The sequence below is a fragment of the Hydra vulgaris genome, chromosome 11 (assembly GCF_038396675.1).
Source record: "Hydra vulgaris chromosome 11, alternate assembly HydraT2T_AEP".
Lineage (NCBI taxonomy): Eukaryota > Metazoa > Cnidaria > Hydrozoa > Anthoathecata > Hydridae > Hydra > Hydra vulgaris.
In genome coordinates this window covers 6,726,010-6,738,825 of record NC_088930.1, presented here as the reverse complement: position 1 = coordinate 6,738,825, position 12,816 = coordinate 6,726,010, and the positions used below count along the sequence as shown (strand labels likewise).

The following is a 12,816-nucleotide window of genomic DNA, read 5'->3' as shown; positions in this document are numbered from 1 at the left end:
TTTATATGGATAAGTACACAATCTTATTAAATGTATAAATTTTTATATGGATAAGTACACAATCTTATTAAATATTCTCTTCTTTTTTTAGCAATGGGGAGGGCATGTGATATTTCTCCATGAAAACTAGGTGAAATTTGCCGATTATTAAAAAATACAGTCATGTCGCAATATTAGATAGCTGAGGTATTCAACATTTCTCAAAGCTCAGTGAAGAGAGTGGAGCAAAAACTTGATTTTGACATACCTTTACAACCTGCTCGTAAAGGCGCTTGTGGCAGAAAAAGGTTAACAACACCCAAAACTGACAGAAAAATTAGGGGTATTTGTCTACAACAAAGAAAACACCCTTTCAACTTATTGACCAAGATTGTTAATGAACAGGGAATCAATATTTTCTAACAAACAGTTCTGAAACCTCTAAAAAAATTGGTTTTAAGTTCATGTTGGCCAACATGTAAACCAAAGTTAACACCCATTATGGTAAAGAAATGTCTAAACTGGACAAAAAAATTTAAAAACTTCACAGAGGATGACTGGAAAAAAATAACTTTACGTTTATTGTAAAGTTTAACTTAATTTTGGTATCTTTTTAAATTTGTGTGTGTTTTAGGTTTATTTTTCAAATGAGAGCATTTTTCAAGTCATAAGTGGCAAATCTAGCATTATTAGGAAAAAAGTGGGTGAAAAATTTTACTCACATTGCATTGTGCCATTAGTAAAGCATCCTACATCCAACATGGTGTAGTCGTTAATTTATTTTTTAGGTACTGAAAGACTGCATATAGTAAAAAGGACAATGAAACAAGATCAGTATTGGAAAATTCTTAATGGTAGACTAATACTACAGTTGGCACAATGGTTCCCAAATGAAGAAAAATGCATTTTTATGCATGATGGGGCACCATGTCACAAGGTTAAAACCATTACAACATTTTTAAAAGAAAAAAACATTGATGTCTTGGATTGGCCCAGAAATTCTCTGGATTTAAATCAGATTGAGAATGTATGGGCGCTGCCTATGTGGGAAATGGTTAAAAGCACAATAACAATGAAGCAGGAGTTGATTGAAAAGCTTATATATGTGTGGGAACCACAGTGAAGACCTGCAAGCAATGGTTAAAAAGTGTATTTTGAGTATGCCACGACGCATACAGAGCATAATTGCAGCAAAGAGACATCATACAAAATATTAGCTATTCAACTCTTTCAGGATTTTTTTAATTATTTTCCATTACTTTTAAATTATTTTCCATTACATATCTTTTAAATATATTTATTTGTTTTTTAATAAACATTGATTTTTATTTATCCATAGTAAAACCTCAAATGATAAAAAATTGTCCACAAAAATATATATATGGCATAAGTTTTTTTTTGTTGTTGTTAAGTCTAATAATATGGCAAGCCTATATATATATATATATATATATATATATATATATATATATATATATATATATATATATATATATATATATATATATATATATATATATATATATATATATATATATATATATATATATATTTATTTATATATTTATATATTATATATTTTTGTAAATACATAAGTACACATATATAACATATATATAATTAATTAGTAAAAAACACTTATCTAACTTTTATCTTCGACTTGAAGTTTCACCATTGCTGGATCATCAGGAAGAGTTACTAAATCTCAAAAAAAATTCAATTTATAGAAAAAAATATTTTACAGGAAGTTATAAATTATTATAAAAAATTTTTAATTACTATATTTTTTTGATTCCAATTGTAGAAAAAGTGGCCGATTAAGCCGATGCCGATTAATTGGTACATCACTAATATATATACATATGTATATATATATATATATATATATATATATATATATATATATATATATATATACATATATGTTATAAATATACATATATAACATAAATGTATATATATATGTACCATTAGATAGGATAATATGGGCACATTTTGACTTTTTTTTCAATAGTTTGCTAATTACAAGACCTATAAATTTGTAAATTTTGTTCAAGAATCACTCCTACAAGATGCACATGTAAAAGTCAGCCATGTTGCTTTAAAACTTTAACCACAACTTATTAATGAAAATTATTTAAAAAAATCCAAAAATGGGGTGATTTGGTCACTTAACAAAAAAACCTAATTTAAACAACAAAACATTGTAATACATGTTTAACAAATTAATAAAAGTTGCAAATCACAAAACTAGAATATCAAATAAAATATAAAAAAAGTTAATAGGAGCTATAAATTTGTGAACTTTATTCAAGAATTACTCATACAAGATGCATATTATATATGAAAATTAGCAATGTGACTTTAAAGCTTCAATGTTTATAAATAAAAATCAATTTTGAAAAATCAAAATATAATGTAGTTAGGCCACTTAACAAAAAAACCTAATTTAAACAACAAAACATTGCAATACATATTTATGAAATTAATGGAATCATATTTCAAATCCTAAAAGTATATTTTCAAAAAAAAGTTCAAAATACAATAAAATACAAAAATTCTTAACAAATTGCATTTCAAGTTTTATAATGGTATCTAGATGCCTTGTAGCCTTTCTGTAAATCATTTTCTTGGAGCCAAGGTTTTTGTGGAGATTAGTTTTATCATAGTTTGTTACATTGTAAGGACAATGTCTTTGATCAGGTTATGAAGATTGTTGAAAATAAACAACAAGCTGTTGTTCACCAATTCTCTGTAAAATAAGGTTTTGGTGCCTTTTCAAAAATCTGTTAATCTAATATTGCCCAGAGAAGTTCACTTTTGTTTGTGAAGGATACTTTTGATAAATTGTTTTAATGCAGCCGGATCCTGAAGCTCATCATCCTGGTGATAAAGTGCTTTCTCATTGCTCAATTCTGAGTAATGACAAGCTCTTACAAAGCAGAAATAGCAGTTCAACAAGGTGTCTGCATATTTTTGGTATTACCACATAGATAGTTTCTAAGAGTTGATCTGGAAACATTGTTGGTCTCAGAGACCCTTTTAACTAGAATACCAGCAGCTATGGCCTTTATAGTCTTGTCCACTCGTTCTAGGTAGTTACTGTGTGCGTCACCTTTCTTTAGTTTGTATGTGTATGGCATATTGCAACTTATTTTTTAAAAAATTGACAAGTTTATCAACCAAACCAATATGTGGCCATAATACCCCAATTTTTAAAATAGCTCATTTACCCCACTTACCTTAAGGTAAATGCTTTGAGAATAAAAATGCACTTTCCTAAGTAGCTCATAGAGGTCTGGTTAAAATTTTGTGCAAATTACCTCTCAAGAATTTGCTTAGCAATAGTTAGCATTTTTAAAATCTGAAAAGACATAACAAAAGACATTCAACAGCAAGAGTATTATTATTTTAATTTTTTTGTAACAGACATTAAAATTTCAGGTTAACATTGGGCTATAAAAAGTATGTAGAGTGGGGCACTGCATCTTTTAAACTATAGCAGATTTTGGCAAAAAAACTGGTAAATATGCTAAACTGGCTGTATATATACATGTTTACATATATATATATATATATATATATATATATATATATATATATATATATATATATATATATATATATATATATATATATATATATATATATATATATATATATATCTATATATATATATATATATATGAAAATGTATATATACAGCGGTGGCCAAAAATTAAAGACCACTCATTTTTTAGTTGGTTTCTTAATCTTTAAAATAAAATTAAGAAGATTCTAATTGACATATTAAATTTTTTTTTTTAATATCTTGTTAATTAAAATATACGGATTAAAGTGGTATAATTTTTTTAATCTAATTCTAATTAAATAGCGTTTAACTTATTAAAAAACTGATGAGTACTTATAAATCTTCTTTAAATAAATTGGACAAAATTTAACAACCACTTTTAAATCTTTAATTTGCACTTATTAAAAATAATAATCCATTATTTTTTTTAACTGTCTTAATTGCTTATTATCAAATATCAAATAAACATTTATTTTTTGAATTGCAATAAGGATATAAAAATATTGCAAAAGTGCGTACAAAGATCGAAGAAAAAGACAGATACGCGACTCTTGTATTAAAAGAAGAAAGCTATAGCATCAGACAAATAGCAGAATAGCTCGGAAGGTCTCACTCTTGCATTATTAATATAATTCAACGATACAAAGAGACCCAGTCAATTAATGATCGTCATCGGACTGGACGCAATAAAATTTCAAATGACCGTGATGTTCGCTCCTTAGTGAGATTAATGAAAGAAAACAGCATCATCAAAAAAGCATCATCTACAGACTTGTCTACAAAATGGACACTGTCAAATGGCCTGAAAGCAAGCCCTAGAACTGTGCGAAGTGTCCTCCACAAATTAAATTATTTATGGCGTGCTACTGCAAAAAAACCACGCTTAAATAAAAAACAAAAATTTGCCAGGAAAGAGTGGTGCAAACTACATAAAAATTGGTCAACAGATCAGTGAAGCCGTGTGGTCTTTAGTGATGAAATGAACGTTGAGGTAGACAACAGAAAAGGTCGCGTAATTTTGCGTAGACTTCCAAGCGAACGGTTCGATGAATCATGCATTTTGAAATGAACAAAAGAAGGCAGTGGTTCAATAGGCATTTGGGCCTGTATGAGTGCCTGTGGAGTTGGCGTTTTTCATTTATTCAATGGTAGACTCAACAAAGAAAGGTACATCGAAATTTTGGAAAACTCGCTTATTCCTAGCATTGATTTATGGCAGTTGCAAGATGGATGCGTCGTGTCATAAAGCGCATCTTATTTGCGATTGGTTCAATTCTAATAAAGTTCAAGTGCTTCCATGGCCTGCCAATAGTCCAGACTTGAATCCAATAGAGAATATATGGTCATGGCTTGATCACAAGCTTGGTAAAGGACAACTTTACAATTGGAAGATTTGAAATCTTCTATCTCTCATCATTTGAAAAATGTGCCTGATGAAGTAATCAAAACCTTAATGAGTTCAATGCCAGAACGAGTACAAGAGTGCTTGAAAACAAATGGAGGAACAACACGTTTCTAAATAATATTTTTATTGCTTTTTGAAATATTTTTGAAACTGGTCTTAAAATTTTGTCCAATTTTTTTCCCATTTATATTTTTTACTAGTCAGTTTTTTAATTTTTTAACATTATTTAGTAAAAAAATTATAAGTTCTTTTATAATAAATATAAAATACAATAAAAGTTCTTTCTAAAAATGTTTTTCTTTTTGTGATAACTTTTTCCGAAATAAAATTTAACTAAGGTTAAAAATAAATTTTGAAAAAAAAAAGAGTGGTCTTTAATTTTTGGCCACCGCTGTATATACATATATATCGCTCTCCTTCAACTCAAGACTGCACTCTTTTCAATTTTATTTCTGATCAAATTGACTAAGCCCTCCCCCTTTATCTTTCAGACAATATTGCTCTTGTTGTTGACTTTAATGCTCATTACACTGAATGGCTTGGCTCTAGTGTCAGTGACTCTGCAGGTGTTAAGAGCCACGACTTTTGCCTTTCTCAATCTCTAACACAAATAGTCAACTTTCCAACTTGCTTTCCCTACGATCCAAATCATTTACCTTCTCTACTCGACTAATGTCTTGTTTCTAATCCTAGTCAGTGCTCAGTTTCTTTACAGGTGCTTCTGATCACGGTTTGATCTTTCTAAAACTGTTATCTCATTCTTCTTCATCATCATCAGAATTCCCCTATTATCTACCTCTTTCAACTACCTAAAAGCTGACTGGGACTCTTTCTGTGAAAATCTTTTGTCTTCCTGTTGACCAATATGCTTCTTACATAACTTCGTGGATTCAGGCTGGCATGATATCTTTTATTCCCTCTCAACAATTCCAGGTCAAGCCTCTCTCTTCTCCATGGTTTTCCTCTCATTGTGTAAATGTAGCAAATGTAGCAACATTTTCCTTCAAAATGTAGCAACATTTTCCAATGGAAATCATTACTTTCATATCTATCAGCAAAATAATTCTCCAGAAAACAGACGTCTATTTACTAATGCTAGAAACGATTGTAAAAAGGTTTTGTCTAACACTGAAGCTTGCTATTCTCAGGTCACGAAATCTCATATTTTATATCAAAAATTAGCCTCTTGTGACTTCTGAAGAATTTGTTATTCTACCTCTTGTATTTGCTAAGAACTTTACATCAATATCATCTCTTTATTTTACTAGTTGCGTTTTACCTGATATAGCCAACAAACAAGTTAATCTATTACTTGACACTCCAGCTTCTGTATCTAAATCTGATTTCCTGCTTAGACTCTTCTACAGCTTGTGGTCCAGACAACATACCTGTTATTGTCTTGCAGAAGTGTTCTCCGGAACTGTTGTCTATACTTTCAAAACTATTTAACAAGTGCTTATCAGATTCTTGTTTTCCATCCTGCTGGAAATCGGTATCTGTTTTCCCTATTTTCAATTATTTTGGAGAGCGATCTGACTCATCTTACTACCGTCCCATTAGTCTTCTTCCTATCATTAGTCCGATTTTTGAGTCTTTAACTAATAAATACTTAATTTCTCATCTCGAATTTAATAACATATACATATAGATATGTATATATATATATATATATATATATATATATATATATATATATATATATATATATATATATATATATATATATATATATATATACATACATATATATATATATATATATATATATATGTATGTATATATATATATATATATATATTAATTAACTGTTTATACATACATACATATATATATATATATATATATATATATATATATATATATATATATATATATATATATATGTATGTATGTATAAACAGTTAATTAATAAAGATACAAAGAACTTATTTTTAATTATTTCATTATTTTTTTTGACTAGAGTGAGGATGCTATAAAAAAGTTTGCAAATATAAATAAACAATTTTTTTGTAAGTTAATTAAAGGAGAATTACTCTCTAAGAAATACTTTGTTGTAAAAAATCCAGGTGTTAGTTATCTTTTTTATTTTGTTTCAGATATTATTTTTTTTTTAATGTTAATTTACCTACCCAAGACCAAGAAGACCATTACAGACGAGGAGGCTATTTAATTGTGGTTAACCCTTTCTGTAACTCCATTATGCAAACCTTGATGAACAAGGCTGCTGCGCAGAGAAACAATTTGAGTACAGTACTTCCAGAGACGTGGCAGGAATAATACTCGGAACCTCTCACTTATGAAGCGAGTGCTCTACCACTACTTATTATCAATAACAAAAAAAAAGTTTTTTTTACTTGGTTGATTTGTTGATTGGTAAACAGTAATAATCAAAATCAATATCTCATTGCTAATGGGGAAGATTGGAGCTCAAATGGGAAAACTGGTTGAGCAAGTAGAGTCATGCAATTGATAGATATAAAATTAATTAGAAGCTTAGTTTGGAATGTTTAATTGAAAGTTTTGATAGTGCAACATTTTTAATAATAATTGGTTTGGATCACTTAAAAAACTGCTTGGCACAGTCACAGTCAGATTTAAAACACAGCCACTAATTGTGAAATTAATACAAACTTCATTAAAATAAAATTAGGTCCGCCTTTAACTTATCTTTATCAAATTTGACAAGCAATAGACTAAAAGTCTGTCTATCAATTTAGCAAAGCTAGAAATTGGGCAAGTCTGTCACATGGATATCAAAAGCACTTTTATTTTTAAGATTATGGTCATCAAACCACAAACTTCGTGGTGAAAGCCTTGTAAATTTAAGAACAGTTGTGAACTTTATTATTAGTGTTTATACATACTAAATGGTTAAATCCTAAAGTTCAATAATGTTGGGTTGAAAACAGTTTTAAACACTTTAAAACAATTTTACAAACCACATTTTGCATCAAAAATACAGATGAAAGAAAGTAAACTGTAATTAGTGTTCTTAAGATATAAAGAAGATTAAGCAGCCTAAGTTAGAGATAATTGTCTCAGAGCAAGCTGGTATAAAACACTAGAAATAAAGCCTAATGCTAACAACTATTAGACTTAGCATGGGACTTTATAAGGGTAGCTTAGTCTTCAGTTACCTACACTGTCATCTTACATCTGTCATCTGTCACCATCACAGAATTTGTAAACTATCCTATTGAAGTTCTTTGCTGGAGTTGTGATACACAGTCAGTTAACTGATGCATTAAATTGATAACTAAGTTTAAATTAATAACAATGTTTAAATTGATTAAATTGATGATGATTAAATTGATAACGATGCTTTATATTGATAACTATTTACAAACACAGGTGAATAATACAAAAAATTACATATATAAAAAATTTGTAATTTTTTTTTCATGCCTTTTAGAGTTTAGAAATAAAAAGAATAAAACAAACTATGACAGGGTAGCATCTTGTTTTCTAATTTACCACACCACCCCAAAATTCTGAACTGTGACTTTTAAAACTTAAAAATTTTCTGGTCAAAGTATGTTTTATAGGCGCAAAGTTGCATTTAAGTATTAAAACAATCGTAAAACATATTTGATATCTGAATGTCATTTATAGGAGGCCCTATTATCTCCTTACCTCAGAAATAACTTTCAACTTGTGGATTACTTCTAAGACATCAATATTTAATTTGCAGTAGATTAAAACAATTCATGATAGTTTTTATAATATATTAGATTAACATGAAATGCAAAGGAAAACTGATGTTTTATCAGGAAATAATATTTTTGGAAAGTTTGAAAAATATGAATTATATTTAATGTGTTTGGATGTAAGAAATTTTGTTTAATTTTAAAATATTTTTTTAAAATTATATATTAATATTTCTATGTTTAACCATTAATTGTAAATATTAAAGTAATATAAAAAATAACAAAAAAAACATTTTGAATTTTTGGGAAGATAGATTACAAAATTACAATCAAAAAATCCCAATGGAAAAAATGCCAATGGAAATGCCAATGGAAATGCCAATGGATGCCAAAAAAAAAATGAAATTCTTAATGACGAGAACAATGATGAGAGCAATGACTTATAGTAAAAGTTAATTTCAATTTAGAAGGTTTTGAACCTTTAATTGAAAATTGCTATAATGAAATAAAATTGATATCTGTATCAAGTAATTTTATCATTAAAAAACTAAAATGTATATTTTTCCATGTCTATTGTATATTACTTTATAGAGAAAAACTGTGAATATTCTTTTTAATTTTCATTTTTTGTTAGTATTATTGTAGGTTCTTCAAGTTTATCTTCAATCGCATTCAGCTCTTGTCATAAAAGAAATCACTAGAGGTGGCCTAATTGCATCTGCAACTCCTCTCGGTGCCATGAGTGGTTTAAGTTTTCGATATCAAACAATGTTTATTGCCAGTACCTACCTAGAACTACCTAGAAGTAAATATGAATAAAATTAAGATAAACTAAAAAATAGCGTTAAAGCGTTAAAAAAACAGGTTAAAGCGTTATGAGGTTGTTCAAAGCCTATAATAATATTTCGAAGTTTTAGACAAAGTTAGTATTAAGTCTCAGAAGTTTCAGATGTTACTATGTTGATAAATGTTGATATCTAACAATGTTGGTAAGAAAGAGGAGTTGCAGTTATAATGTTGATAAAAGTATTTCAGAGATCTTTATTGTGTAATATGCCAGCACCACATAAATGAAATGAAAATTTAGAAAGCAATAACTGGAGATAAAACCAAGGGACTAAAAAAGACTAAAAAGACCTTTTCTAAAACTTTAACAAGCAATAGGAACATTATGTCTACTTTTGATGTCTCTACTTGTTTTAAAAAGTTTGGCAAGAATACTTGTCGTAATAACGCTTATACTTGGTTTTGACCTTATTAAATTTATTGATCTTATTAAATTGATCTTAAAATTAATTTTTTTCTCTGAGATTTTTTTTCTCTAAATCAGATATATGTACACTCTGCTGAATGCATTCAGTTTATTTGATGTTTAGTTAAAAATATTTTAGCGAAAATAGCTTTATTGTTAAAATAATTTTTTTAAAGTCATTTAGCCAAGCATCTAATATGCTTTAGTTTTTTTATGCTTAATACTCTACTTTAGCTAAATAAATGTGTTTTTCATACTCAGCATTACTAAATTTTAGATATACAGACAAGAGCTTGAAAATTATCCAAACTTCAACTCATTTAATGATTGGTTACACACATTTCCATTGTATAGAGGTAAAAAGACATCAGAAGAAGATGACGATGAACACCGCATAGTTGGAACATTTAAAGTATGTTTTTTATTAATTTATTTTGATTTTATAATCTTATTTTTCTTTTTTTTTTTTTTTTTTTTTTTTACAAGTTAGTTTTTCAAATAAAAGTTTTGAAAATTATCTCTAATTTAAAAAAATACATTTTTAAAATTACATGGTTAGATAACAAATAACCTAAATTATTAGCATGTATTTGCATAATTTGCATAAATATGTAATTATACCTAAAATAGTTATATAAGCTGCAGATAGTCAGCTTAAATAAAATAATGCTATCATGTTTTTGTATAAATTGATATGGTCACACACAAACAGTCTGTTTAAAACATTTGTTCATGGTAACAAAGTTAAATTCTAAAACAAAAACAATAGTTTATCAATTGTTTTTTTTCTGCATCAAACTTTGGGTTGAAATTCTGATACTAATTTTTTTTTTGTATTTTTTTTAAGTTATTTTTTAAGTTGCTCCAAGAAGACCTATCACAGAGCAATTTTTTTTAAGAGTTATTATCATTTATTCTCTTTTTTGTCTTTTTTTTACTGTTTTATGAAGTATGTTTATTAAAAAATTTTTCTTTTAGTATTTTTAGTTAGTATTTTTAATCCTTTTTTGTCTATCTTTGCAACTAAATTCATTTATGCTTTCAATTTTTGGTCATCTTTTATTTAGGTTGACAATTGGCTTTTAATTTTGTAAATAGATATACTATTTTAAAATATATAAGTTTACACTTATAAATTTTTACTTAAATACATTTATTTTTAATCAAAAATTGTTTTTTTTTAAAATTGGGGTTTTGATAGCAATGCTGGTTTTTATTTCTCAAAATAATTTATTACTTTTTATTATATTTATTATCCAAACAATAAGTCACAGTAGTTTTTGTTCTATTTTCTTTTCTTTTTTTCTTTTTTTTAATTGTAATATTTATTTTGCAAGTTTGATTATTGATTGTTATTATTATATTTATATTCTATTATTTTGTTTTATATCATTTTTTTAATAAAATGGTTTAACATATAGTTATATTTTTTGTAGAATTTTGTTTCACGCAAATTTTAGGGTGCATTAAAAGTTTGGAAACATCCATTACCACGCTTCCTTGAAATTGAAAGTCCAACAGCATCTTTTTTCAAGTTGCCAAGCAATGAGCCATTTAGTGTTCTTGTTCGTGTTTATGTAATAAGAGTATGTAATTAATATGTTTACACCTTTTTTGTTTTTTTTAAACTTTTAAATTAGATAAAACTTTTTTATGAAAAAATATTTATATTTTTATACTAGACTAAACAAAATTTGTTTTCTTACATTTAGGGAATAAATCTTCATCCAACAGATGTGAATGGAAAAGTATGTTTGATTTTTAAAACCTTTTTTTATTTTTATAGTTTTTTTTTTATTTTTGCTGCATGCATTGAAAAGAATTTGTCCAGACACTGATTAAAGGCAGATCTTTGATTTTTTAGAATGTTTGTGTGGTGTGGTCCTCTGTAATAATATAATATCTATAAATAATATTTATCTTTAACAGGCTTTCAATTAGTGGTAATGGTATAGTAGTAGAGTTCTCACTTCGTAAGAGAGAGGTTTGATCCCCTCCAGGCTTTTAGTAGTACTTTGCTCAACTTGTTTCTCTCAGCAATGGCCTTGCTTGTCAAATTTTGTGTTTAAGAGTTAAAGAGGGTCAAGTTTTAATAAAAACAGCTGGTGCCGGGTTTGTAACCAGAGCTACAAAAACATTAATAAATACTAAATTATTTTTTTTGATGTTGAAATTCATGTTATGTTTCATAAATATATTCATGTATATTTATATATAAACATAACTATGATAAGCATAATCATTATCCTCATTATCAAGCATTAGCCTTCCCCTTTTTATGCTGTTTCTTTATTATAAACAATCTGGAGCATCTTCTTTCTTTAACTAAAGCTTGTTCATACCATATGTAATGCATTCTCTACAAGTTTTCTTACTACCATTTTCTTCTAAAGTCGCTTCTTCTGAAGCTGCTATCTCTTTATATACTGATACCCAAATCACTTTAATCTTATCTTTAAAACATTGTCTAACATTCCATCTATAATTCATTGGTCTGATCTTATTACTTCTCCCTAAAATAAGGCAGAGTTATTTGCAAAGAAATTTTTCTCTAATATGATTATTGGATCTAATGGCCATATTCTTTTTGCCATTTGGCCATATTCTTCTTGTCTCTATGCAGTAGTGGTGTAGTGGTAGAGCGCTCCCTTCATTAACGAGAGGTTCTGAGTTCAATCCCCATCATGTCCCTGGTAGTACCGTGCTCAACTTGTTTCTCTGTGCAGCGGCCTTGTTCCTCAAGGTTCGTGTTTCGGAGTCATAGAGTTGAGAGAGGGTTATAACCACAATTAAGTAGCCTCTTCGTCTGTAGTGGCCTTCTGGGTCTTTGGGAGGTGAATTAACAAAAAAAAATTTCAGTTAAACAGATTAATCCATTGTTAGGCATTCAAATCACTTCGACTTCCGATGCTTAAGTAAAGTAAGTGCTAAATTCTTAGTTAAACTCTTCTATGGCTTGTGG

General features: G+C 27.8%; 1 protein-coding gene across 1 annotated transcript in view; it reads left to right on the top strand.

The window, feature by feature from the left end:
* LOC100204322 (otoferlin) overlaps nt 1-12,816 on the top strand; it is an 81,530-nt gene that overhangs the window by 56,227 nt on the left and 12,487 nt on the right. Inside the window, exons 31-33 of the mRNA XM_065809937.1 lie at nt 10,132-10,266; nt 11,315-11,440; nt 11,567-11,602. Coding sequence (XP_065666009.1) covers nt 10,132-10,266; nt 11,315-11,440; nt 11,567-11,602 — 297 coding nt within the window. The remainder of the gene's footprint in view (nt 1-10,131; nt 10,267-11,314; nt 11,441-11,566; nt 11,603-12,816) is intronic.